The sequence below is a fragment of the Sus scrofa genome, chromosome 14, assembly GCF_000003025.6.
Source record: "Sus scrofa isolate TJ Tabasco breed Duroc chromosome 14, Sscrofa11.1, whole genome shotgun sequence".
Taxonomy (NCBI): Eukaryota; Metazoa; Chordata; class Mammalia; order Artiodactyla; family Suidae; genus Sus; species Sus scrofa.
The window spans coordinates 20,298,860-20,324,306 of NC_010456.5; the positions used below are offsets into that span (position 1 = coordinate 20,298,860).

The following is a 25,447-nucleotide window of genomic DNA, read 5'->3' on the forward strand; positions in this document are numbered from 1 at the left end:
CAGAGCCTGACGACCTGGAAATGGAAGTTCTCCAGGAGCCCAGCAGGGCAGACAGAGACAGTCACCCGCCCTGCTCTGCAGTCACCGTGTGGATGAGTGATGGGAAGGACGCAGGGGAAGTCGAGTATGTTCCCTCTTCCCTGGCATTTCAGAACTTCCATCCCTTTTTGTAATACCTTTTACTCTTTAGGGCTGCACCTGTGGCATGTGGAAGTTCCCAGGCTAGGGGTCGAATTGGAGCTGGAGCTGCAGCTGCAGCCTTCACCACAGCCACAGCAACACAGGATCTGAGTCACATCTGTGACCTACACCACAGTTCATGGCACCGGATCCTTAACCTGCTGAACGAGGCTAGGATTGAACCTGCATCCTCATGGATACTAGTCAGATTCTTAACCCATCAAGCCACGACAAGAAGGCTGGTAATACCTTTTAAAGAAATCCTCTAATAACCCAATATTACACTAAGTCCTAGTATAGCACCTTATAAAAATAATTTAGGGGTTCTCATTGTAGTGAAGCAGAAATGAATCCAACTAGGAATCATGAAGTTGCCAGTTCGATTCCTGACCTCGCTCATGGGTTAAGGATCTGGTGTTGTCATGAGCTGTGGTGTAGGTGGCTTGGATCCTGTGTGGCTGTGGCTGTGGCATAGGCTTGCAACTGCAGCTCCAATTGGACCCCTAGCCCGGGGACCTCCATATGCTGCAGGAGCAGCCCTAAAAAGCAAATAATAATAATAATAATTTAATTTAATTTTGGAATAGATATTACGTTCATGGGGTTCAGAAATCAACATGTATATAAAGAAGCAGTGAAAAGTCACTTTCCTAGTCTGTCCCCATCCAGCAATATTTATGCACTCTCCCTGCTCATAAGGGGACAACTATGTATTTCCAAGATGGATACAGAGAAGTGATTTTTATAAACACAGACAGTGTTCTCCCCAGGGATTGTACTAATGCATGCACTCAGCCTTGCCAAACTTTTTTCTATCAAATTTTTGGTTTTTGCCAGTCTGATCGGTAAAAGGCCATCTCAGTTTGGGGTCTCAGTCTATCTCTTTCTTTTTATTGGTATAGTTGAGCATATCCTTTCAATGTTTGAGTTACTTTTGTATTTGCTTTTCTTTGAATTCCCTGTTTATATCTTTGACCTATTTTAAAAATTTGATTGTTTGGTCTTTGATAAATTGGTAAGAACTCTTTAAATATTAGAGATATTTGCCTTGGTTTTTATGTGAATTGCCAACTTTTTTCACTCTTGGTCTTTTGCGTTTTATCTTTTTGCCATGAAGCAGGTTTGTGTTTTTTTTTTTTTTTTTTAATTATTTAGAGAAACTTTGTTTCTTCTAAGGTTACAAAGAGTTTTTTAATCTTTTCTTCTAGTATCTTCATTGTAGCCACTTTAGCTCTGATCTTTTTGGAATTTATCCTGAGGTCTATAGATTCATGTTTTTTCCCAGATGGCTACCTGGTGGTCATAATTGCATTTGTTAAAAAAAAGCCCACCTATCCTGCATAGATTTCAAATGCCACTTTTAATATGTGCTGAATTTTCTCAGTAATTTGGGTTCATTCTTAATACTTTATTTTCCTGATCCACTAATCTTTGTTCAGTGTACTAGTACACACTTTTAATTAAAATATAAAATATATATTTAAGATCATGTAAAGTTTATTCTCTTTCATTGCTCTTCTTGCCTGTATAAATTTTCATCTGAATTAGAATTTCTTAACTTCAGCTTACCTTCCTCCCTACACACACAAAATCAATTTACATCATATTGGGATGTTAGATCATAAATTGACATGGGGGAATGAACATGTTGTATTCTTCCTGAATGGTAAGCCTTTCTTTTTGATCATGTTTGGAGTTTTTTTATCTAGTCTTTACCCTTTTATTGCTAAGCTTATTCCTGGCTCTATTATCATTTGTTTGGTGGTGTAAATGGTGCCTGTTCCTCTGTGAGAGAAGTAGAAGGTTGTTTATATGAAAGCTGTTGATTTCTTTACATTGATTTTGTGCTGCCACTGTCTTATTGCATCTACTATGGTTCAGGATAGATTTTCTGTTGACTCTTTTGTATTTTTCAGATATACAGTCATATCATATGAAAATAATGATGGCTTTATGTCTTTCCAGTTTTTTAAACACTTGTTTCTTTCTCTCCTTGCTCTTAGTGTTTCTTATACAGTGCTAGATACTAGAAATAGGGGTGTCTTTGTCTTGTTCCTAACCTGAGTGAAATGACTCTAATGTTAACCCTCATTAGGCGTGACTATAACTTCTAGCTCAGAACAATATCTACTCATTTTACTGGCTAAAACAAAGTCAGGAATGTATTTCGTCAAGTGACTTTTTGGCATCTATGGAACTGTCCATGTAATTGTTTTCCTCTATCAGTATTATGAATTATTACTAGGCTCCTATTGAACTGTGCTGCATACCTTAGGAAACCCTACTTGGTCATGTGATACTATGTTAATGGACTCTAGTTGTGTCATTATGAGGTTTTGTATTAATACTCAGGAGAGTCTTCCGTGGTGTTCTTGTTATGTCTCCTTCATAGAAAGTCATTGGAAATTCCTTCCTTTGCTGAGCTCTGTAGCAGGGATTATCATTGGTTTTCTATCAAGGGCCAGGTAGTAAACTCTTTTGGCTGTGTACAGTGTGTGGCACTTAATAAATTGGGTCTCCATGTATGAATATGGAAATATATCCATGATATTTGATGATTAACAAAATAAAATTACATTTAATAAAAAGATACTAAATAATATATTATTAATAAGATATTAGATATCTTAATATTAATAGTGTATAATTCTATTATATTTAACATATATTATTTTTATTAGCTATTATATAAATTATATATATTTACTATATATTAAATGTATCCATGATACTTGATGATTAACAAAATAAAATTACATTGTATTATTATGATACATTTCCATATATCATAATAACACTGATAAGCCTATTAAAATTGTTTTCTATGTCTTTATGTGCATATATATGTATGTAACTTTAAAGGAATAGTGTGGTAAGATGTGCACAAGACTGATAACAGCAAAGGCAACTGAGGTTTGAGTGGTTAGGGGAGTCGTAAAAGTAACTTTTTTTTAAACTAAGATAAAATCTGTATAACATAAAATTTATCATTTAGTCATCTTAAAATGCACAAGTTACCACTCTGTGGTTCCAGAGTATTTCCTGACCCACAAAGGAACCCCTGCACCAGGAAGCAGCCATTTCCTGTGTTCCTCTCTCATGGGCCCTGCACCACTGATCTGCTTCTGTCTCTGGATCTGCCTAGTCCTGACAGTTCCTGGGGAATCATACAGTATTTGGCTTTTTGAACCTGGCTTCTTTACTTAGCATTCAGTTTTCAAAGCTTCTCTGTGTTTAGGATGTATCAGTTCTTCATTCCTTTTTATAGCTGAAGAGTATTCCATTTTGTGAATATATCCTACATTTTAATCCTTTGAGCAGTTGCTGACATTCAGCAGACAATGGTAGGTCATTCCTACCAGGAATTTCTATCTCTTGGCTGTTGTGCATAGTATTTCTTTGAGCCTTGTGTAGAAGTCTTCATTTGCACACCTGTATTCAGTCCTTTTGGGTGTGTATCTAGGAGTGGAATTGCTGCGGCCTATGATAATTATATATATATATAATTACCATATATATATAATTATGTCTTTTGTCTTTATAGGGCTGCACCCATGGCATATGGAGGTTCCCAGGCTAGGGGTCTAATTGGAGCTGTTGCTGCCAGCCTGTGCCAGAACCACAGCAATGCCAGATCCAAGCCATGTCTGTGACCTACACCACAGCCCAGGGCAACACCGGATCCTTAACCCACTGAGCGAGGCCAGGGATTGAACCCGCAACCTCGTGGTTCATAGTTAGATTCATTTCTGCTGTGCCACGAGGGGAACTCCCCGGTAATTTTATATTTAACTTTTTGAGTAACTAAGGAACATTGCTTATTTTTGGCTATGCCCACAGCCTGCAGAAGTTTCCAGGCCAGGCATTGAACCCGCACCACAGCAGCAACCCAAGCCACGGTAGTGACAGTGCTGAATCCTTTACTTCCAAGCCACCAGGGAATTCCCAGAAATATTTACTTTTTTCTAAATTCTAATTTAAAAATTTTTAATTATAGTTGGTTTACAGTGTTCTGTCAATTTCTGCTGTACAGCACAGTGACTCAATTGTATATATATATATTTCTTTTCTCATAGTATCTTTCATCATGTTCCATCACAAGTGATTGGTTATAGTTCCCTGTGCTGTACAGCAGAACCCTGCTTATCCACTCCAAATGCAAGAATTGAAAAAGTAAAAAATTATTTAAATTTGGAATGGATTAAAAGGTATTAGCAAAATAAAACTGCCTTATAAATGAAAACTCCAGAGATAAATTACTCGTACCTTTTGGAGTATATTCTTCCAGTCTTTAAACTTTGTTTATAAATATAATACATGAGATTCAGGGAATATGGCAGAATAGTAGGATGTGAGACTCACCTACTCCCACAAATACATTGAAAATACGTCTATATGTGGAACTGTTCACACAGAACATTTGGTAAAAACTGACAAAAGACCTCAGGTTTATGACAGAGCAAGAAATACTTTACGAAACCAGATAGAACAAAAGAAAGAAGAAAGAATCAAAAGGAAGCAAGATGGGACCTGTGCCCCTAGGAGGGAGCTGGAAAGAGGGAAATCTGCCACACGCCCTGGGAAGTTCCCCCAGCAGCACAGAGATCAACCAAGATGGAGGAGGAACTCTGGAAAATCAGTGTGAAGCAGTTCAAGTGGAAACAATCCTCCACAAACGGGTCAGTGCTATTGGCAACCGTATTCAGGTGCCAGTAGGTGTCAGGAACTAAAACTCTGGCCATAGAGATCAGGCTCAAAGAGGGAGCTGGAGCTGGCTATGTGGACAAAAACCACGGCTGGCCACATGGAAACAGCCTGGAGGTACTAGGGTATAGGACAAACACAACTGAGGCCCTGTAAGCAGAGGCAACCCAGTTTCGATGCCATTGTTTGAGGTTGCTGGAAGGAAGGGGCAGCATCCGCCTTTATAGCCTGGTTTGCTGTGAGCTGGATCTCTCAAGCTGCAGTATTGTTTGCTTCAGCTCTGGGAGCCACTCAGCAGCAGCGGCTACCTAACAACATCTGGGAAGCAGCGCCACCCTTAGGGCTACAGAGATCTTGGAACTGGCAGAGTAACCGCCTGGGGCAATAGCACTACCTTCGGCCTCTGGGTGGCCTCTGTGCCTGTAGCATCTGACCTGTGCCAGCAGAGCTGCCAGTGGTGCCCATTCCCCGCGAGAGCCACCATTGGCCCAACCAGGGAAAACAAAAGCAACAAGGCCACACTCATTTGCTGTACAGGGGCCCACACTAGCTGGACTGACTCCAAAGGCACCCAGAGAAGGCCACCGGCACCCGCACTGCACAGGAGCAGTAGCCATAGGGGCCCAGACTAGTGTCACTGACTCCATAAGAGCCCAGAGAGGGCTGCCGGCCCCCATGCCCCACAGGAACTGTAAACTGCCCCACTGGGAAAGCACACGTTCAGCAGACATACCCAGTGGCCCTGTAGGGGTCTGCACTAGTGGCACCCATCCTGTGCCAAAAAGAGCCAAGAAAGAGCTGCTGGTGCATGCTCCCTGCTGGATCTGTGGGCTACCTAGGTGGAGAAAAGCACAGGCAACAGGGCCATTCCAGTGGGCTTGCGAGGGCCCCTGTCAGTGGCACTCATTTCACACCAAGGGAGCCATGGGAGGCCCATTGGTCCATACTTCAAACCGTAGTGGCTACAGAGAGCACTCCTACCAGTAGGCAGGTAGGGGGAGGGACTGCCAAAAGTATATATCTTGAAGCTAAAGAGAGAATCTTTTTGCAACAGTTAGGAAGAAGCCCCCTGCCTCTGGGGCTATAGAGGGAGATCCCTAAAGTGACCAAGCAAGGAGAGTGTTGACCGAACAGCGAAGTCTGCCTCTACAGCTGGAGAGAGCAGTTGCTACAGCCTCCCCAGCCAAGGTGGGGACTACAAGAGCAACTGCTGACATTGCAAGGTACAGAAAGTAGTCCTGAAAGCTACCTAGTAGCAAGAAAAGTTGCCAGAGACACTACTGCCCCCTCATGCTACAGAAGCAATCTTGTGAACTGTGAATCACTGCCACGTGACTCACACACCCCATCCCTAGAAGCCACCCAGCTCCAGGAGAGGAAGTGTGATACAGCTGCTCCCATTACTTGATCTGGGTACACAAGAATCATTACCACCCCTGAGAACTCCAGGACTGGGCACCCGCTGCTTCATCTACATACCTACTCTCAAGGGGATGATAAACAGAAAGGTAGACAGTATGAGATGCCAAAGAAGTAGCTTTCAGACAGAGGAACAAGACAAGGACACAAAAACCAGTAAATGATAAGATAGGCAATCTACCTAAAAAAAATTCAGAGAGATGATAGTAAAGATGATCCAAGGTCTTGGGAAAAGAATAGAGACAAGGATTGAGAACTTAAATGTGTAACAAAGAGTTAGAGTATTTAAAGAGCAAGGTGAATGGCACGATATCTGAAATGAAAAATAATCTAGAAGGAACCAGTAGTAGGTTATCGGATGCAGAAGAACAAACAAGTGAGGTGGAAGGCAGAGTGGTGGAAATCACTGCCACAGAAAAGAATAAAGAAAAAAAGAACAAAAAGGACTGAGGAGAGTCTTACGTGACCTCTGGGACAACATTAAATGCACCATCATTATAGGGGTTCCAGAAGGAGAAGAGAGAAAGAGCCAGAGAAAATATTTGAAGAAATTATAGCTGAAAATTTCTCTAACATGGGCAAGGAAAGGAAGCACTCACTTAAATTGAGGGAGCAAAGAGAATTCCATACAAAATAAACCCAAGGAAAAATACAGCAAGACACATACTAATCACACTGATGAAAATTAAATACAAAGAGGAATATTAAAAGCCACAAGGGAAAAGCAACATATCACATACAAGGAAACCCCCCCAAGGATAACAGCTGATTTTTCAGCAGAAACTCTACAAGCCAGAAGGGACTGGCAAGATATATTTGAGGTGATGAAGAGGAGGAACCTAGAACCAAGAATATTCTACTCAGCAAAACTCTCATTTAGATTGGATGGACAGATCAAAAGCTTTTCAAACAAGCAAAAGCTAGGAGAATTCAGCACCTCCAAACCAGCTCTACATCAACTACTAAAGGAACTTCTTTAAGCAGAAAAGGAAAAACCACAACTAGAAACAAGAATATTACAATGAAAACATTCACTGGTAAACACAAAGGTAATATAAAAGTAGGAAATCACCCACTGTCAAATATGTTATCTACAGTAGCAAGCATGGGAAGAGAAGAAGACCAGTGGAGAACATTGAAAATGAATTTGAAGTTAAGAGACCAGCAACCAGAAGCAATTCTGCATATATTAGATGGTTATATCAAAAAATAATGGGACCCACAAATCAAGTAACTATAATGGACACACATAAAAAAGAAAAAGGAAACCAAACACAACGACAAAGATGATCATAAAATCACAAGAGAATACAACTAAAAGAGGAAGGAAAGAAAAAAGACCCAAAATAGCAATCCAAAAAAATTAAGAAATGACATACCCATAATTACATTAAACATAAATGGTACATATATAATGGAATACTATTTAGCCATTAAAAAGGACAAAATAATGTCATTTGCAGCAACATGGATGGAACTAGAGACTCTCGTACTAAGTGAATTAAGTCAGAAAGAGAACAAACCATATGATATCACTTATATGTTGAGTTTAAAATATGACACAAATGTTCCTATCTATAATCAGAAATAGATCATGGACATGGAGAGCAGACTTGTGTTTTCCAGAGGCGAAGGGGGAGAGAGGGGGACTGACGGAGAGTTTGGGGTTGGTAGATACAGATTATTACGTTTAGAATGTGTAGGGGATGAAGCCTTGCTGTACAGCACAGGGAACTGTACCCAATCTCTTGGGTAAGAAACTGATGGAAAATGGGGGTGGGGGGGGATGGGTTTGTATGGGTGGCTGGGTCACTTTACTGTACAACAGAAACAGAACATGTAAATCAACTATACTTTAATAAAAAATATGTATGTATGTATATAAAATACATGAGTTTAGTTCCCAGCATGTATTGAGATAAAATTGTGAGTTCTTTACATAAATCAGTTCACTCCCTTTAAAGGTTAAAACGTTTTTGTGCATATTATTCTATTCCTTCTACTGCACCACGCAACATTTTCCCGAAACCTAATACCATTTTATATAAATTGGTCTCAAGATTATTTTTCTTACTTAATCATATATCTGGATTATCATTCCATATCTGGTTATACTGATTTCTACTCCATTTTTAAATAGCTGAATAATATTTCATAGGATTAATATGTGTTTTATATTGTCTGCTATTAAGGGACATTTTGATTGCTTAAAGTAGTGGTTCTCAAACATTGGCAACAGTAGAATTAGTTTGGGATTTATTAAAACCAATTTCTCAGCTTTATCTCTCAGAGCTTCTGACTCCCACATCTATGGTGGGGACTGAGAACTTGCATTCCTGGCCGGTCCCCACGTGTTGCTGATATATAGGGGCCACTCTTTGGAGACCGCTGTGATGAGAATGTTGAGGCTGGTTTTTGTGTATTAGTGTGAATGTGAAGGTGTGAACAGGCTGAAATACATGGGGTGCTTATGGAGAAGGTGTGTGTTTAATGAGAAGAGTAGTGAACCTGTGTTCCATATTTGAGAGTACCTTTATTTCTAGAAAAGTGTGTGTTTTAACTGGCGTTATCTCTGTGGTAGGTTGGAGGATAGAGTCCCTACTCAGCAAAATGAAGGTTCTGAAGATGGAGCCATGGGGAGTGTGGGTCATCTTGGCGAAGTTCATGTAGGTGAGCATCACTGATTGGCCTAGTTCTGGACAGCTGTGAGCACTAACCTGATTATTTAGACTATATGTATTTTTTGTCTGTGTATTTTTTTAATTTTATTGAAGTATGGTTAACTTACAGTGTGTTAATTTCTGCTGTACAGCAAAGTGACTCATTTTATACACACACACACACACACACACACACACATTCTTTTCATATTCTTTACAGTCATGGTTTATCACAGGATATTGAATATAGTTCCCTGTGCTATGCAGTGGGACTCCAACAAAGTTCTAATGACAGTGTGTCACACAATCAAAATGTAAAACAGCAAAGTTTATGCTTCATACAAGCGAACAAACACTTGTGATCTTTTTTTTTTTTTTTCCCAGCATAATACAGAAAATTCTTGTGGTCCCCTCACCTAACTTCCTTTAATGCCAGCATCCCCACTACAATGATAAGACCCAGGAAATTAAATTCATATAATACCACATAACAAATTACAGTTCTTACTGGAATTGTTCTAGTTTTCCCACTAATATCCTTTTTTTTTTTTTTTTCTGTTTTGGACGCAATACATTTCATTTGGTTGTTTTTATTTTATTTTTATTAGAGTATAGTTGATTTACAGTGTTGTGTCAATTTCTGCTGTACAGCCTAGTGACCTAGGACTGTATATTAATAGCATGTCTTACCGTTCACCTCAATCATTTCAGAAATGTGATAAGCATAGAGCACCACACTCTGCATTTATTTTTTTATTTTTTCAAAGTATAATCAGTTTACAATATTGTGTTACAAAATTACAGTATAATCAGTTTACAATATTTTAGGTACACAGCATAGAGATTTGGGTTGTGTGTTTTGTTTTGTTTTGTTTTTTCAGATTAGATTCCTTTATAGCTTATTACAAGATATTGATTGGGTCTAGTTCCCTGTGCTGTATAGTAAATCCTTATTGCTTATCTGTTTTATGCAGAGTAGTTGTATCTGTTAACCTCATACTTCTAATTTATCCCTCCCCCTCTAAACACAAGTTCATTTTCTATATATATCAGTTTGTTTCTGTTTTGTATATAGATTCACTTGTATTATTTTTTAGATTCCATGTGTAAGTGATACTGTACAGTATATGTCTTTCTTTGTCAGACTTCATTTAGTGTGATAATCTCTAGGTCCATCCATGTTGCTGCAAATGGCAGAATTTTGTTCTTTTTAATGGCTCCTGACCTCTGTGTTTATAATCCTATATTGTTTGGCACTGTGGGCAATAAAACTTTCTGGTCAGTTATCTTACTGAATGTTCAAAACAAAAAGAATTGCTTGCCAAAGCTAAGCCAGGGACTGGGGACATTAAATAAGTGGTCTTCTTACTTCTACTAGCATTAATTAAAATATAAGGAGTATAGCATTTTAAATATCTAACCTATAGGAACAAAGGTAAACTAGAACTAAGCATGAGTGTCTAAACAGTACTTTTTCTTATTTCCTTCCACTTGTATTTACATTTTCAAACTTCTGATATATTGGAATCATATAACAAATAAAATGTCTTTTCTGAAAATAAAACATACCTTAAACATCATTTATAAGGTAATAAAATCACATATATATTTTGCTTCTGTTTTTCTGATAGACGTGGAGTTTTTTGTGCATGTACATGTTACATACTGTACTTTTTCAGTATCACTTAGAACGTTGATTACTCTGTAGACACCATGGTCTGTCCTTTATCCCACAGAACCTGGAGCAGATAGTTCTCAGCCCTCTGTGTGTGATGCAGATAAGTCTGTGCAGCCAGAACCATTTTTCCATAAAGTGGCTCATTCCCAACAATTGAAAGTCATCTCTCAAGTTCACTCAGCCCTCTGTTCACCAGAGGAATCCTTTCCACTTCGATCTCTCTCTGATTCACCACCAAAAACTAAAAAGCAGAGTTCCTTGCTGATTGGACTTTCAACTGGTCTGTTTGATGCAAACAACCCAAAGGCAAGTATGCTCCTCAAGTGGAAAACGTTAATCTGTTTGATAACATTTCATATTTATTGTTTCTCTTTGATTGCTATAATATTGTTTTAATCCCTTAAAAACATAAGCACACATACACACATCAAAACAAACAGAAAGAAGAAAACCCCTCCATCTTTTCTTTGGTGCTGAAAGGAAATTGCCATTGAAAGAATAGCTGCCTGGGAGTTCACGTCGTGGCGCAGTGGTTAACGAATCCGACTAGGAACCATGAGGTTGCGGGTTTGGTCCCTGCCCTTGCTCAGTGGGTTAACGATCCGGCGTTGCCGTGAGCTGGGGTGTAGGTTGCAGATGCGGCTCGGATCCCGCGTTGCTGTGGCTCTGGTGTAGGCCGGTGGCTACAGCTCTGATTCGACCCCTAGCCTGGGAACCTCCATATGCCGCGAGAGTGGCCCGAGAAATGGCAAAAAAGACAAGAAAAAAAAAAAAAATAGCTGCCTGGTTGGCTGGCTGTTCAGGGTCTCTTTAGGGTCTGCTCCTGTTAGAGCAAAAGATCCCTCTTCACCCTCATACCCTGTCTCCTCCCCAGCCCCACCCCGCTTCTGTTTTCAGTGTTAAACTGAGCTTAAGCATTTCATCATAAATGGATCGAAGTGCCGTGTAGCCTAATATGTATGTAGGAGGATTAATAGATGTTCATCTGCATTTTCTGGTGAAATTCCAGACCTCTTATCTTTTCTCACTTGCTACTTTAAAAATATGTAACCAACGTTTCTTTTCTTATTAAGAGATTACATTATAGAAAATTTAGAATATAATCAATCACATAGCATTTTGTTATATTACTTTTCATAATCTAATTTTTATACATATAGCTTTTTAACAAAATAGGATATTATACATAGTTTTTGTAACCTATTTTTGTATTTACTATATATTATAAAAATATTACAAAAATAGCATTTTGTCATATTGTCAAATTCCTCTCTCTTTAATGACAACAAATTCCATTGGGTGCTCTATCATACTTTAATCTTTTTAATGTTGGGCCTTTAGGTTTCAGGGTTTTTTTGGTTGTAACCACCTTCATCTGTATCCTTGTTCATATCCACAGTTATTTCCATAAAATAAATTTCTCTAAGTGGAATTCAAAAAGTTATATATGGCCTGGTTTTCTTTCAAGAAACAGTTACAGTGGGACAAATAGTATGTGAGAGTTCATGCTCTGAATAGCACTGACTATTATCATTTACTTAAAAATTGTGTATTTAGTGAATGAGTAATGGTATTAACTTTTAAAAATTTATATTTCTGTTTTTACTAGTGAGTTGTACATTTTTCATATGTTTAACTCTGTATGTAAATGAATTGCCTGAATTCTTTTGTCCTTAACATTTTAAAATATTTTTAAGTGAAAATTTTATTGTAAATTTATTTAGTTATTAAAAAAATTTTTTTTTTTCTTTTTAGGGCCGCACCTAAATTCCCAGGCTAGGGGCCGAATTGGAACTACATACATCTGGTGGCCTATACCACAGCCACAGCAACCTGGGATCCAAGCCATGTCTGCGACCTACACCACAGCTCACAGCAACACTGGATCCTTAACCCACTGAATGAGGCCAGGGATTGAACCTGCCTCCTCATGGACATGGCCTTAACCTCCTGAGCCACATCAGGAACTCCTGATTTTAAATTTAATTTTCCAATTGGATTTTTTATTTCGTGGAGTGTTTTCTTATGATTATCTTAAATGTAGAGATTGCTAAATTTTCTCACCTCATAGCAGTCATATTTTCAGAGGTTCTGTAAACTTGGCATATCTTGGTGGGCAGGCCAAGGATGTACATACTTTTGTGGTAAAGGTGTATACCCCAGAGTTTTTTAGTAACTTACTGCTGTACATAAAGTTAATATTCCTTAAATAATACATTTGATTATTTGATTTCCTTTTATGACCTTAGTTCAGCCTTAGTAGTTCTGTAGAAGTACTTATTCTGGCATGAAATACAGCAAAGCAGATTTCATGTAGACGGAGGGGAAGAAAAAACACTAGAAAAGCAAATCGGTCTGTGGCCCTTGAAAGCAGGGACGGAGATCACACTTCCCATCCCATAGATCTTGGAGGTCACGGAGTTCATCACTCTGCCAAAATAGTACATCATCAGTGTGCAGAACGGTGTCCTTGGATCATGAGGAAAAGGTGAAAATTGTTTATAAGCATTTGTATAATCCATTTTTAAAATGGGATATTTAACCTCTTACAAAGATTTTTGCTACAGGTTATTTTTTCAGTGTCACGTTCTACTACTTGTGTGCTTTTTCCTATTAAAGGATGTCCTTGGCTAGGGGTCCTACCCTCCCTGGCCTTATCCAGGAATTCACTCCTTTCTCTTGTCCCTCCAGCTTGTGCCCTAAACTTCTTTCTCTAGTGGGTCTACCTCAGCACATCCCTCCCATCATCCGTGGCCAACCTCCATGAGCACACACCCTCCGCAGACCCCTCCCCACTCCTTGTTGTAGCTTTGCAGTGTCCCTTCCACTCACTTCCCAGTCCATTCCAGTGTGCGTTTCAGCCCACTCCTCCACTGTAACTGCTCTTGCCCCAGTCATCAATTACCAGTATGTTACCAAGTTCCCCATCCTTTTTTTCTTACATTTTGGACTTTTGTCCTTTCAGCAGCCATCTTTCACAAGTTTTATCTGTTGGCTTCCTGTATATCATGCTTTCCTGGTTGTCCTCCGCCCTTATTGTCACTCTCTCATCTCCTTTGCTCAGCCACTTCTACTGACAGATCTCCTTAGAAGAATGTAGATTCTTCCATCATTTAGTGAATTGTTTTGTTAATGTCAGGAATTAAGTCCAGTGGTGTTTTTCATGATTTCTTTATCTTTACTGATTTTTTTTTTTGGGGGGGGTGGTCTACATTAACTATCAGTTGCTGAGGAAAGAAGATTGAAATTTTTAACTATGCTCGTGTATCTTTGTTTTGGTATTTTGAGGTTCTGTTGTTGAGTGAAACTAAAGTCTTAGCATTGTTATGTCTTGTAGATGAATTGGTACGTTTGTTACGAAGTGTCTGTCCCTCTTTGATGGTTGTTCAAGTCTTCTGCACTATTTCTTTCTGCTTGTTTATTAGTGAGAAAGCACCATTGAAATTTCTAGTCACTTGGGAGTTCCCGTAGTGGTTCAGTGGTAACAAACCCGACTAGTATCCATGAGGATGCGGGTTCGATCCCTGGCTTCACTCAGTGACTTAAGGATATGGCTTTGCTGTGAGCTGTGGTGTAGGTTGCAGAAGTGGCTTAGATCTGGTGTTGCTGTGGCTGTGGTGTAGGCCAGCAGCTGCAGCTCGGATTCAACCCCTAGCCTGGAAACTTCATGTGCCACAAGTGTGGCCCTAGAAACCAAAAAAAGAAAAAAGAAAGGAAGAAATTTCCAGTCAATTGAATGTAAGGTAATAATATTTGTGTCTTAATAAATTAACCTCTTTATTATTATGAAATGACTCGTTTTATCCCTGGTCATGTCACCTCATTCTAAAATCTCCTTCACCCTGGTTTTAATAAAGCCATTCCAGCTTTCTTTTGCTCAGTGCTTATGTGGTGTATACTTTTTACATCCTTACCTTTAATCAAACTTAATTCCTATTTAAAGTATATTTCTGGGAGTTCCCGTCGTGGCGCAGTGGTTAACGAATCCGACTAGGAACCATGAGGTTGCGGGTTCGGTCCCTGCCCTTGCTCAGTGGGTTAACTATCCAGCGTTGCCGTGAGCTGTGGTGTAGGTTGCAGACGCGGCTCGGATCCCGCGTTGCTGTGGCTCTGGCGTAGGCCGGTGGCTACAGCTCTGATTCGACCCCTAGCCTGGGAACCTCCATATGCCGCGGGAGCGGCCCAAGAAGTAGCAACAACAACAAAAAAGCAAAAGACAAAAAAAAATAAAATAAAATAAAGTATATTTCTTACAGTTCTCCTGAAGTTGAATCTTGCTTTTCAACCATTCTCACTAGTCTTTGGTTAGATCATTTATACTAATGTCATTTTCAATATTTTATCAATGTGACTGAATTTAAACTTAATCATTTGGCTATTTGTTTTCTGTTCATCACATTGCTTCTTTTGTTCTTTTTAAACTTTTGTCTTCCCTTCTTTTGGATTGAGTATTTTTTAAATTTTAACTCTGCTGTTTGCTTATAAGGTAGACTTTAAAAAAATATTTAGTGGTCATTCCCAGTTTTCAAGGCACATCTTTAGATGATCCAAGTCTCCCTTCGTATTAGGTGTGGCATCTGAGCCTTACAACAGGATGGATGCTTCTGTTTCCACTCTTTGGCCTGTCCCTTGTGGAATTGTTGTCATGTATTTTATCTCTGCATGGATTATAAACTCCACAGTACATTTCTATTGTTTTTGCTTTAAACATTTAGTTGTCTTTTATAGAAAATAAAAACTGAGAAAGGAAGTCTTTTGTATGTACATAATCACCAATTCTGACATTCTTCATTCCTCTGTGTAGAATTCGAGTTTCTGTTTTTCTACCACTTTAAGAATTGCTTTAACACTTCTTGTGCAGCCCTTTTGGTGATGAATTTATTTTCAGCTTTATTTATTTAAAAGCACTTTCATTTCATGTTCACTCTGAAAGGGCATTTCTGCTAGATCTAGGCTTACATTGTCTTCTGACAAACACCCTAAACACAGTGACTGCTTTCACTGTGATAAAATTGAGAGCAAAACATGTAAATGATGATTACTGAAGGTAGATGTGTGATAGGTCAGGATAAAATACTCTAAAGAGAGATCTTCTCGTGAGCTGACGTGCATAGCACAGACACTAGTTGACAAGTGAAGCAGCTGCTCATCCCTCCCCTTAGGCCCTCCTTCCATGGGGTTGTGAGTAAGGGCAGGGGTTGGGGGGAACCAGGTATGTCACACAGATGCTTTCCCGTCTGGGGAGTACAGGGGAAAGCTGATCTGTGAAAACCTGAGAATTTCTTTTCCTCTTAGAGCAAATATAAAGTGGGGGTGAGTATTAGTGTACAGGTCACAAATAGCACATGGACTGTAAATGTCTTCTTTTGATTTGCCAGCATATCAATTCTTAGATAATATCCTTAATTTTTGCCTTTGATAAGTGTTTATAATTTCTTAATGTTTTAAATCCACTTTTAACCCAGTTTATGGATTGAGGTGAGCAAATATTTGTAGAAGCTGTTTTGAGGATGTAATGTTCTAGTTTAATTACAGTGAGCAGAGGCTAAACATGCTCATCATAAACTATTTTATAGTATAACCAGCAGATTACTGATTCATAATTTTATATTCAAAATACTATTGATGAAAAAGTTTGATAGAATTAAGTAGATTTCATCTGAAATTCTTGTAGTGCAATTAGTACTTAATTCATTTACTACCTTGCATAGTTCTCTTCATTGTAAGAAAAAATAGGTATTAAGTAACAATGAAAAATCAAAGGAACCACATTTTTAAAAAATGTTTTAAGGTTTTCTAAAACATTTATAATGGTACCAAATGCTATAGCTGCATAAATTATCATGCTACAGAGAATTAAAAAAAAATTAGTCTGCCTATAAATGAAGTAAGATCTCAGCAACATGTTATGAATTAATAGCTATTTTGGGGAGGATTTCTTCCTATGTATGTCAGAACTGGAGAATATTATTTAAACAATGTGAAAAATCTCATAGACTCAGAATGACAGAACTGGAAGGGTTCTTATATAAGTTCTTCTGAATGAAGATGAAGGTCCTATTTAAAACTTCAATAGTGTAAAGGAGGGCTGTGAGCAGTAGGGTTTTAATGGAGGACTTGTAGGAACTGTGGAACTGATGGGTGTGTAAACCCATTCCAAGAGGTACAATCCACTTGAAATTTCTTTCTGTGTTATTTTATGTTAGTTTATGATTTTTTTAATTATTGAAAGGAACAAGCTAGAATTAAGATGATTTTACAAGGGCTAAAATTTATCTCAGCCTAAAAAATATTGCACTGTTTTTTGTGGTCTCCTTGTGTTTGATAGATAATGCGTATATACTCTTTATTTTTATTGATTAGCATGTATCTGGATAAACTGTTACCAGCTGCATAGTTTGCATATTCCTGGTTTATAGTATATGTAGTTCAAACTGTTAAAATAATAAAGAAATCAAGCATAAATTCTGCTGACAGTGGGGGAGGTTCAGCAAAAGAAATGCTTTCAATACCATTGTTCAGCGCTTTACCCTGCAATGTATCTGCACCATCTTGTAGCTCATAACCATTTTTTTCCCTTTCAAGTGCTATAATATGCAAATTATATTCAAATAATAGAAATCTATTCTCTTTTATTCTCAAAAACAGATTGTACCAATAAAATAGGCCAAGTGCATAAATTTTCATTAATATGCTAAACATTGGTTTTTCTGCACAGTCTCCCATCTGGTGCTGGGTTCTTATCAGGGGCCTTAGGAGTCATGTTTCAGATCTTACAGTTTGCTTCAGGGTTGACCCAGCCCCTAGGCCCGACTTCTGGAGATGTGTGAGTCATGGCCCTGTCATCCATCACATTTTGATGTTGAAAGGGCAGTGGACAGAGGCCACTCCTGTTATCCTGATCTTATCCAACACAAATCCACATTTTAAGCAGCTTCTATTTCCATGCACCAATTTCCTTCTCTCCCTGCTGCTCCAGATGCTTCTCATTGTGAACATCGTGATGTCTATCTTCTCAGCCATCTGTTCTGGAGGGAAAGGTTTGTCTCTTAGTCCATTGCCCAGAAGAGCCAGAGGGGGCTCTTTGCAGTAATTTGAGGCCCTTGACTTAAACATCCAGCATCTCTTAGGATAAAGTGACACAAAGGGCCATCAGTTACCTGTGGTGGTGCTTAGCCAAGTTTGGGGAAATATATGGGCAGCATTGGACATTGGCGACTGAGAGGAGGACTCAGAGATGCTGCAGCAGAGGGAGAGCTGGGCCGTGAGTGAGATGGTCCTGACTCATTTCATCCCACCCTACACATGCCCCCAGGAAAGGCAGTTCCAGGTTGGAACCCTGGCAGAGCTGGCGAGCTTAGTTTCATCACTGAAAAAATGCTGAGCTGAAGTTCAAAAGCAATAGAGTCTCACCCTAGACAAGTCAGCCCTGAAGCTTCTAGCTCTAAATGTATGACTGAAGCATGTCTATCAATAACAAAATTATTATTAGCTCCAGTCTCTTGATTTATTTCTCTCATTTTAATTCTTTCTCCTAATAAGAAATCTGTCGCCTTTTTCTAGCTGTTGAGGACGTGTTCACTTCCCGACCTCTCGAAGCTGTTCAGAACACTGATGGACGTCCCCACTGTGGGAGATGTACGTCAGGACAGTCTTGGAATGGATGAGATGGAAGATGAGCACATCAAAGAAGGCCCTTCTGACTCTGAAGACATGTGAGCACAGCAGCATCCATAGATTCCAACACTCAAAGAATTTCTGAATTTACACAAATTCTAGAGATGGTGATTTAGCCACACAGTTTCGAACATGATCTGTAGCTGACTTTTCACTATTCCTTTAACTTTTTTACAGTGTATTTAGAGTACAGTCGAGTAAGCTTTGATATGTGTCACTGCCTCTAAGTTCTTGAACTTAACCTTCCCTGAGGGCTGTCATGGCAAGGTCACTGCAGTGTTCTCTGCTTCACTTGCCACTGAGCACCCATCGCAGTGCTTCATGGAATGAATGTCAGCAGGATGGTGACTGTTAATGATGTGATGTCACATGGTGCAGTGACTGTGGTGGCAGTTGTGAAGCTGGCCAGAGCTCCCTGTCTACATCTGTTTCCTGCTGTGTTACTGCAAAATTGTGGCCATGGGGAATTCTCAGGTAGAATGGTTTTGTGTGTGTGTGTCTGCTCACATATGAGTTCTACATGTAACTTAATTGCTTTCACAAAATTCCTTTCTTGCTGATTCTTGAGGAACCTAGAACCCCAGAGGGAGATTTTGCCCATACTCCTACAAGCTGCTGCCTGGACAGTAAGATCCTTCATCTTCTCTGATGTCTGTCATCTTCTCAGCGCATCATGCACAGGCGCCAGTCTTTCTGGGGAAGTAAAGCCAGAGTATTGGAGCAGCCTATTCAAGTCACCAGGGAAAGGGTTGCAAAATGTTATTATTCTTTTCTTCTTTTTTTGGCTGCCCCATAGCATATGGAGTTGCCGGGCCAGGGATCTGATCCAAGCTGCAATTGCAGTCTATGCCACAGCTGCAGCAATGCTGAATCCTTCACCCAGTGTGCCAGACTGGGGGTCGACTCTGTGTCCTAGTGCTTCCAGAGATGCCACCAATCCCATTGTATCACAGTAGAAGCCGGTCATCATTTTTTATCTGAGTGAACTGTGGCTTGTATTCTTTTAATTACTAGTTGATTACACAATTTTATTTTAAAATTTAAGTTAGAAACTTTTAATATTATTTTAAAAATTTGAAAACCAAGGTTTTTTTAAGTAAGTTATTTCATATCCATATAGGGGAATTTTACTTGACATTTTTCTCTGGAAAATATGTGGCTTTTTTTATCAAAACTTTACTCAAGATCATATAATGAAGAAATCCTACTGAAAAACAAATTTAGGGCCAAGTATTAAAGTCCCCAAGATAATTTTTTGATTGCTCATTTCACAGAAGATCTTACTGTTCTCATGTTTTTCTGCCAAGGGGATATCTAGTGGCCCACTTGCTTTAATACCACCCGTGACAGCCACTAGTTCCTCCACAGGAAGGTGTTACCAACAGCTTAATGCCTGGTCACTTAGCAGATGGCATGGGATGTTAGTCTTCTAATTAAATATTAAGTTAAATGCTACTAGAAGGATGATCCAAAAGATTAATCTTATCTCTCTTTCTCATTCTAATTAGATGTTTGTTTTTCTTTCTTTTTTTTAAATTACTCAATGAATTTTATTACATTTATAGTTGTACAACAATTATCACAACCCAATTTTATAGCATTTCCATCCCAAACCCTCAGTGTATCCCCACAACCTGACTCATTTGGAAACCATAAGTTTTTCAAAGTCTATGGGTCAGTATCTGTTCTGCAAAGAAGTTCACTGTGGGAGTTCCCGTCGTGGCACAAGATAATTTTTTGTTAACGAATCCAACTAGGAACCATGAGGTTTCAGGTTCGACCCCTGGCCTTACACAGTGGGTTGAGGATCTGGCGTTGCCATGAGCTGTGGTGTAGGTCGCAGATGCAGCTCAGATCCCGCGTTGCTGTGGCTGTGGCATAGGCCGGTGGCTATAACTCTGAATAGACCCCTAGCCTAGGAACCTCCATATGCTGCAGGAGTGGCTCAAGAAAAGCCAAAAAAAAAAAGAAAAAAGAAGAAGTTCATCGTGTCCTTTTTTTTAGATTCCACATGTAAGTGACAGCATTTGATGTTGATATCTCATTGACTGACTTCACTTAGCATGATAATTTCTAGGTCCATCCATATTGCTGCAAATGCCATTATTTCTTTCCTTTTAATGGCTGGGTAATATTCCATTGTGTATATGTACCACATCTTCTTGATCCACTTCTCTGTCAGTGGACATTTAGGTTGTTTCCATGTCTTGGCTATTGAAAATAGTGCTGCAATGAACATCAGAGTACATGTGTCTTTGAGAGTCATGGTTTTCTCTGGATTGATGCCCAGGAGTGGGATTGCTGGATCAAATGGTAATTCTATTTTTAGTTTTCTGAGGCATCTCCATACTGTTTTCCACAGTGGTTGCACCAATTTACAATCCCACCAACAGCGTACTAGGGTTCTTTTTTCTCCACACCCTCTCCAGCACTTATTGTTTATAGACCTTTTGATGATGGCCATTCTGGCTGATGTAAGGTGGTACCTCATAGTGGTTTTGATTTGCATTTCTCTAGTAACAAGTGATGTTGAAATGTGTTTTTTGGCCATCTGTATGTCTTTGGAGAATTGTCTGTTTAGATCTTCTGCCCATTTTTTGATGGGGTTGTTTGTTTTTTTGGTATTGAGCAGTAGGAGGTGTTTATAAATTTTGGAGATGAATCCCTTGTCAGTCGCTTCATTCGCAAAGATTTTCTCCCATTCTGTGGGTTGTGTTTTCATTTTATTTAGGATTTCCTTTGCTGCGCAGACACTTTTAAGTTTAATTACGTCCCATTTGTTTATTTTTGTTTTTATTGTCATTAGTCTGAGAGGTAGACCTGAGAAGATGTTGCTATCGCTTATGTCAGAGAGGGTTTGGCCTGTCTTTTCCTCTAAGAGTTTTATAGTGTCTGGTCTTATATCTAGGTCTTTAATCCATTTGGAGTTGATTTTTGTGTATGGTGTTAGGGAGTATTCTAATTTCATTCTTTTCTATGTGGCTGTGCAGTTTTCTCAGCCCCTTATTGAAGGGGCTGTCTTTTCTCCATTGTATATTCTTGCCTCCTTTGTCATAGATGAGTTGGCTGTAGGTGCGTGGGTTTAATTCTAGGCTTTCTATCCTGTTCCCCTGATCTATATTTCTGTCTTTCTGCCAGTACCATACAGTTTTGATGACTGTAGCTTTGTAGTGTAGTCTGAAGACAGGGAGCCTGATTCCTCCTGCTTCATTTTTCTTTTTCAGGATGTCTTTGGCTATTCTGGGTCTTTTGTGCTTCCAAACAAACTTTAACATATTTTGTTTGAGTTCTGTGAAAAATGTCCTTGGTAACTTGATAGGGATTGCATTGAATCTGTAGATTGCCTTGGGTAGTATAGTCATTTTGATAATTTTTTTTCTTTTTGTCTTTTTGGGGCCGATTCTGTGGTATATGAGGTTCCCAGGCTAGGGGTCAAATCGGAGCTGTAGTCGCCGGCCTACACCACAGATACAGCAATGCCAGATCTGAGCCACATCTGTGACCTATACCATAGCTCATGGCAACGCCAGATTCTTAACCCACTGAGCGAAGCCAGAGATTGAACCCGCAACCTCATGGTTCCTAGTCAGATTCATTTCCACTGTGCCATGATGGGAACTCCTGATAATATTGACTCTTCCAAGCCAAGAGATGGTATGTCTTTCCATCTGTTTGTGTCATGTTTGATTTATTTCATCAGTATCTTATAGTTTTCAGAGTACAGGTCTTTTGTCTCTTTAGGTAGGTTTATTCCTAAGTATTTTATTCTTTTTGATACAATGGTAAATAGGATTGCTTCCCTAATTTCTCTTTCTGATCTTTCATTGTTAGTGTATAGAAATGCAGTTGATTTCTGTGTATTAATTTTGTATCCTGTGACTTTGCCAAATTCATTGATGAGCTCTAACAGTTTTCTGGTAGTCTTTAGGATTCTCTGGGTATAGTATCATGTCGTCTTCAAATAGTGATATGTTTACTTCTTCCTTTCCAGTTTGGATTCCTTTTATTTTTTCTACTTCTCTGATTGCCGTGGCTAGGACTTCCAAAACTATGTTGAATACTAGTGGTGAAAGCGGACATCCTTGTCTTATTCCTGATCTCATTGGGAATTCTTTCAGCTTCTCACCATTGAGAATGGTGTTAGCTCCAGGTTTGTCATATATGGCCTTTATTATGTTGAGGTAGGTTCCCACTATGTCCACTTTCTGAAGGGTTTTCAGCAGAAATGGGTGTTGGATTGTCAAAGGCTCAACAGATCATATGGTTTTTATTCTTCAGTTTGTTAATGTGGTGTATCACACTGATTGATTTTCGGATATTAAAGAATCCTTGCATACCTGGGAGATGTTTGCTTTTCTATAGCTGCTTGCAAAGTCAAAGTGTGGCAGTTTGTATACATAAGTACAAAATAAAGATATTTCTACATTAAAATTATTTTATGTTTCTATTAATGAAAATTTTATGTAAGGTCTTACGTAATAGTATTTATGTTTTAGTTCTTCAGTAAATATTTGTTTATTTGATTAGAGTCTAAACTGCTTTAAAATTTAAGGTATTACGTGAACCTAAGATATTATTTGCATAAATCAGTTCACCTCAGCATCTGTAACTGCATGAAAGTAAGACTCACTCCTCTGAGCAAGGCCCCCAATGAAGCTGGTGTGCAACTCTCCTGCGTACACACCAAGGTTCTGCTGAATCCTCAGAACTGTGGGAAAGAAAATTGTTTGAGTGTTGTTTGTTTTAGAAAGCAAGTGGAACGCCTCTTTAGTCTGGTTCTTAAATATTGAAATGTTCTTTCAGAATTTAAGCGGTTAATCATATTGTTAGTCTTGTGATTCTCTTCACTGAATCAGGATCATTTAAACAAGTCATTTTCTAGTTTATATGTCTCAGAGTGAGTGCTGTGTGCTTTGTCAGTTGTGTGAATCCTCACTTCCTTTGTAAAAACTATGTGTTTTTCAGATTTCATCCTCTTTGAGTACTTTTAAGTAGAAAGGAACATACGCATATTGAGTTGAAGTGAAATTTCAGAATAAGGTGAAGTTTGGGTAATGTTTAATTTTTAAATTCCAGTGTGTTTGAAGAGGCTGACACGGATTTACAAGAGCTGCAGGCCTCCATGGAGCAGCTGCTTCGGGAGCAGCCTGGCGAGGACTCCAGCGACGCGGAGCAGGCCGCCAACGGGCCAGATGCGGGGGACGAGGATGACAACCCCAGCAGTGGGAGCGCGCTCAATGAGGAGTGGCACTCAGGTGCGTCTTTCTGACCTCTGATGTGAGCCATCTCCAGCTTTGAATAGGACTGTAGCCTGCCCTGCACCTCTGACTTCCACCCATTCCCTTCCATGTGTTCATACACACAAAGCGCTTCCACATGCAGTGGTTAACCAGCAGGAGTAATACTAAAAGCAGTTTTTAAAACCTTGACACTCTTTTTTTGGTCTGGTAACAATTCCTTGTTCATATTATCAATCCTGAGATGCATAGAAAATGTGTGTATTTGAATAACGATTTATTTGGGAAGAAGAGCTAATGTGTAAAGGAATGATTTTAGAGTAATTTAGTCTTTTGCTAGAATTTTTCGAACTATCTTAAGCATGTACATGATATAAAACATAAAGCATTTATTATACTTTTTAGGTACTTTCCAAGTTTTATGATATGTATCTTAGGTCATCCACTTTCTGCATGCTCTTTCATGGTTCGGCCCGTGTTTAACATCAACTTCTAAAAAATAGTAGGGTTGATTATCTTGATGCAGAATATATGAATGTTCTTATTTATATGGGAATGTTTTTATTTTAACCTGATTTACTATTTGTGTCTATAAGAAGAAAAGATTTCTATAGTAACATTCTTGTTAAGACAAATTTATATATACATACATTGGTTACCTGAATAAATGACAAATATTATGATGACAAAACTTTATATTGAAAGTACAGGTGGTCTGGAATTCCCTGGTGGCCTAATGGTTAAGGGTTTGGCATTGCCACTGCTTTGGCCTAGGTTTGATCCCTGGCCCCGAAATTTCCACATGCTGTGGGCGCAGCCAAAAAGCAATTTTTTTAACTAAAAAAAAATTGAAAATACAAGCAGTATATTTCAGTGACAAATTCACTTGTCACAAAATTTGAATTGATTTAGGGTAAAAATTATTTTAGTCTTTTAAATCATAAAATATCTTTTTAATTTATGTTTTTTAGATAACAGTGATGGTGAGATAACCAGCGAATGTGAATATGATAGTGTCTTTAACCATTTAGAGGAGCTCAGGCTTCACCTGGAGCAGGAAATAGGCTTTGAAAAATTCTTTGAGGTTTATGAGAAAATAAAGGTAAGTAAAGTGTCAGTTAAAACATTTAATTTTGAAATATGCTGTTTGATTTACCAGTGAAATGTCTGTGATTTTTATTGTCAATAGTTTTATTATGTATAATAAAGTCTCTAGTTAGAGAAGGTTAGCATTCAATTATCAACTTACATTTGGAAATTTGGTGTAGGCTGTTCATGAAGATGAAGATGAAAACATTGAGATTTGTTCGACAGTAGCTGAGGACCTTTTGGGAAGTGAGCATCAGCATCTTTACGCTAAGATTCTTCACTTGGTCATGGCAGATGGAGCCTATCAGGAAGGTAAGATTTCCTCATACCTGTGCATTTTAAATAAATGTGCAGAAAATAAAAGGACAGATGTAAATTGATGAGCTTCTATCACATGCATTTTAGTGAAATCTACATTGGAATTTTATATGCTACTTTTAAGCAATTATAAAGTTAACCCTGTCCTTTTCTATTACTGATTCTGGCATAAACTGTGTTGGTTCACATTTGTTAAATCAGTATTTTAATTTCTAAATAACATTTGATGAGATTTTTTAAAAAGCTACTTATTGAACAGCTCTGGAAATTAAAATACTTTCTTATCAAGGAGGTAAAATTAAACTTTTAAACACATATGCTTCAGCAATATATAAAGTTTTTCCTAAATTAGTACCGAATGTAATCTCTTCTCTTCAGAATAAGTGGAATTGAAAGTTACTAAAGTTAAAAACGAGTTTTCAGATTGGTCAAGACCACTAAGAATAGAACCTAGAGACCAGGGTTAGAATCCTGACTCCATGAGA

General features: G+C 38.6%; 1 protein-coding gene across 22 annotated transcripts in view; it reads left to right on the top strand.

The window, feature by feature from the left end:
* NEK1 (NIMA related kinase 1) overlaps positions 1 to 25,447 on the top strand; it is a 187,618-nt gene that overhangs the window by 154,229 nt on the left and 7,942 nt on the right. For all 22 annotated transcript variants that reach the window (XM_013982714.2, XM_021072842.1, XM_021072846.1 and 19 more), the window contains 7 exons: positions 4 to 124; positions 8,885 to 8,973; positions 10,700 to 10,947; positions 18,205 to 18,356; positions 23,395 to 23,573; positions 24,527 to 24,657; positions 24,824 to 24,956. In XM_013982714.2, the coding sequence (XP_013838168.1) occupies positions 4 to 124; positions 8,885 to 8,973; positions 10,700 to 10,947; positions 18,205 to 18,356; positions 23,395 to 23,573; positions 24,527 to 24,657; positions 24,824 to 24,956 (1,053 nt within the window). The remainder of the gene's footprint in view (positions 1 to 3; positions 125 to 8,884; positions 8,974 to 10,699; positions 10,948 to 18,204; positions 18,357 to 23,394; positions 23,574 to 24,526; positions 24,658 to 24,823; positions 24,957 to 25,447) is intronic.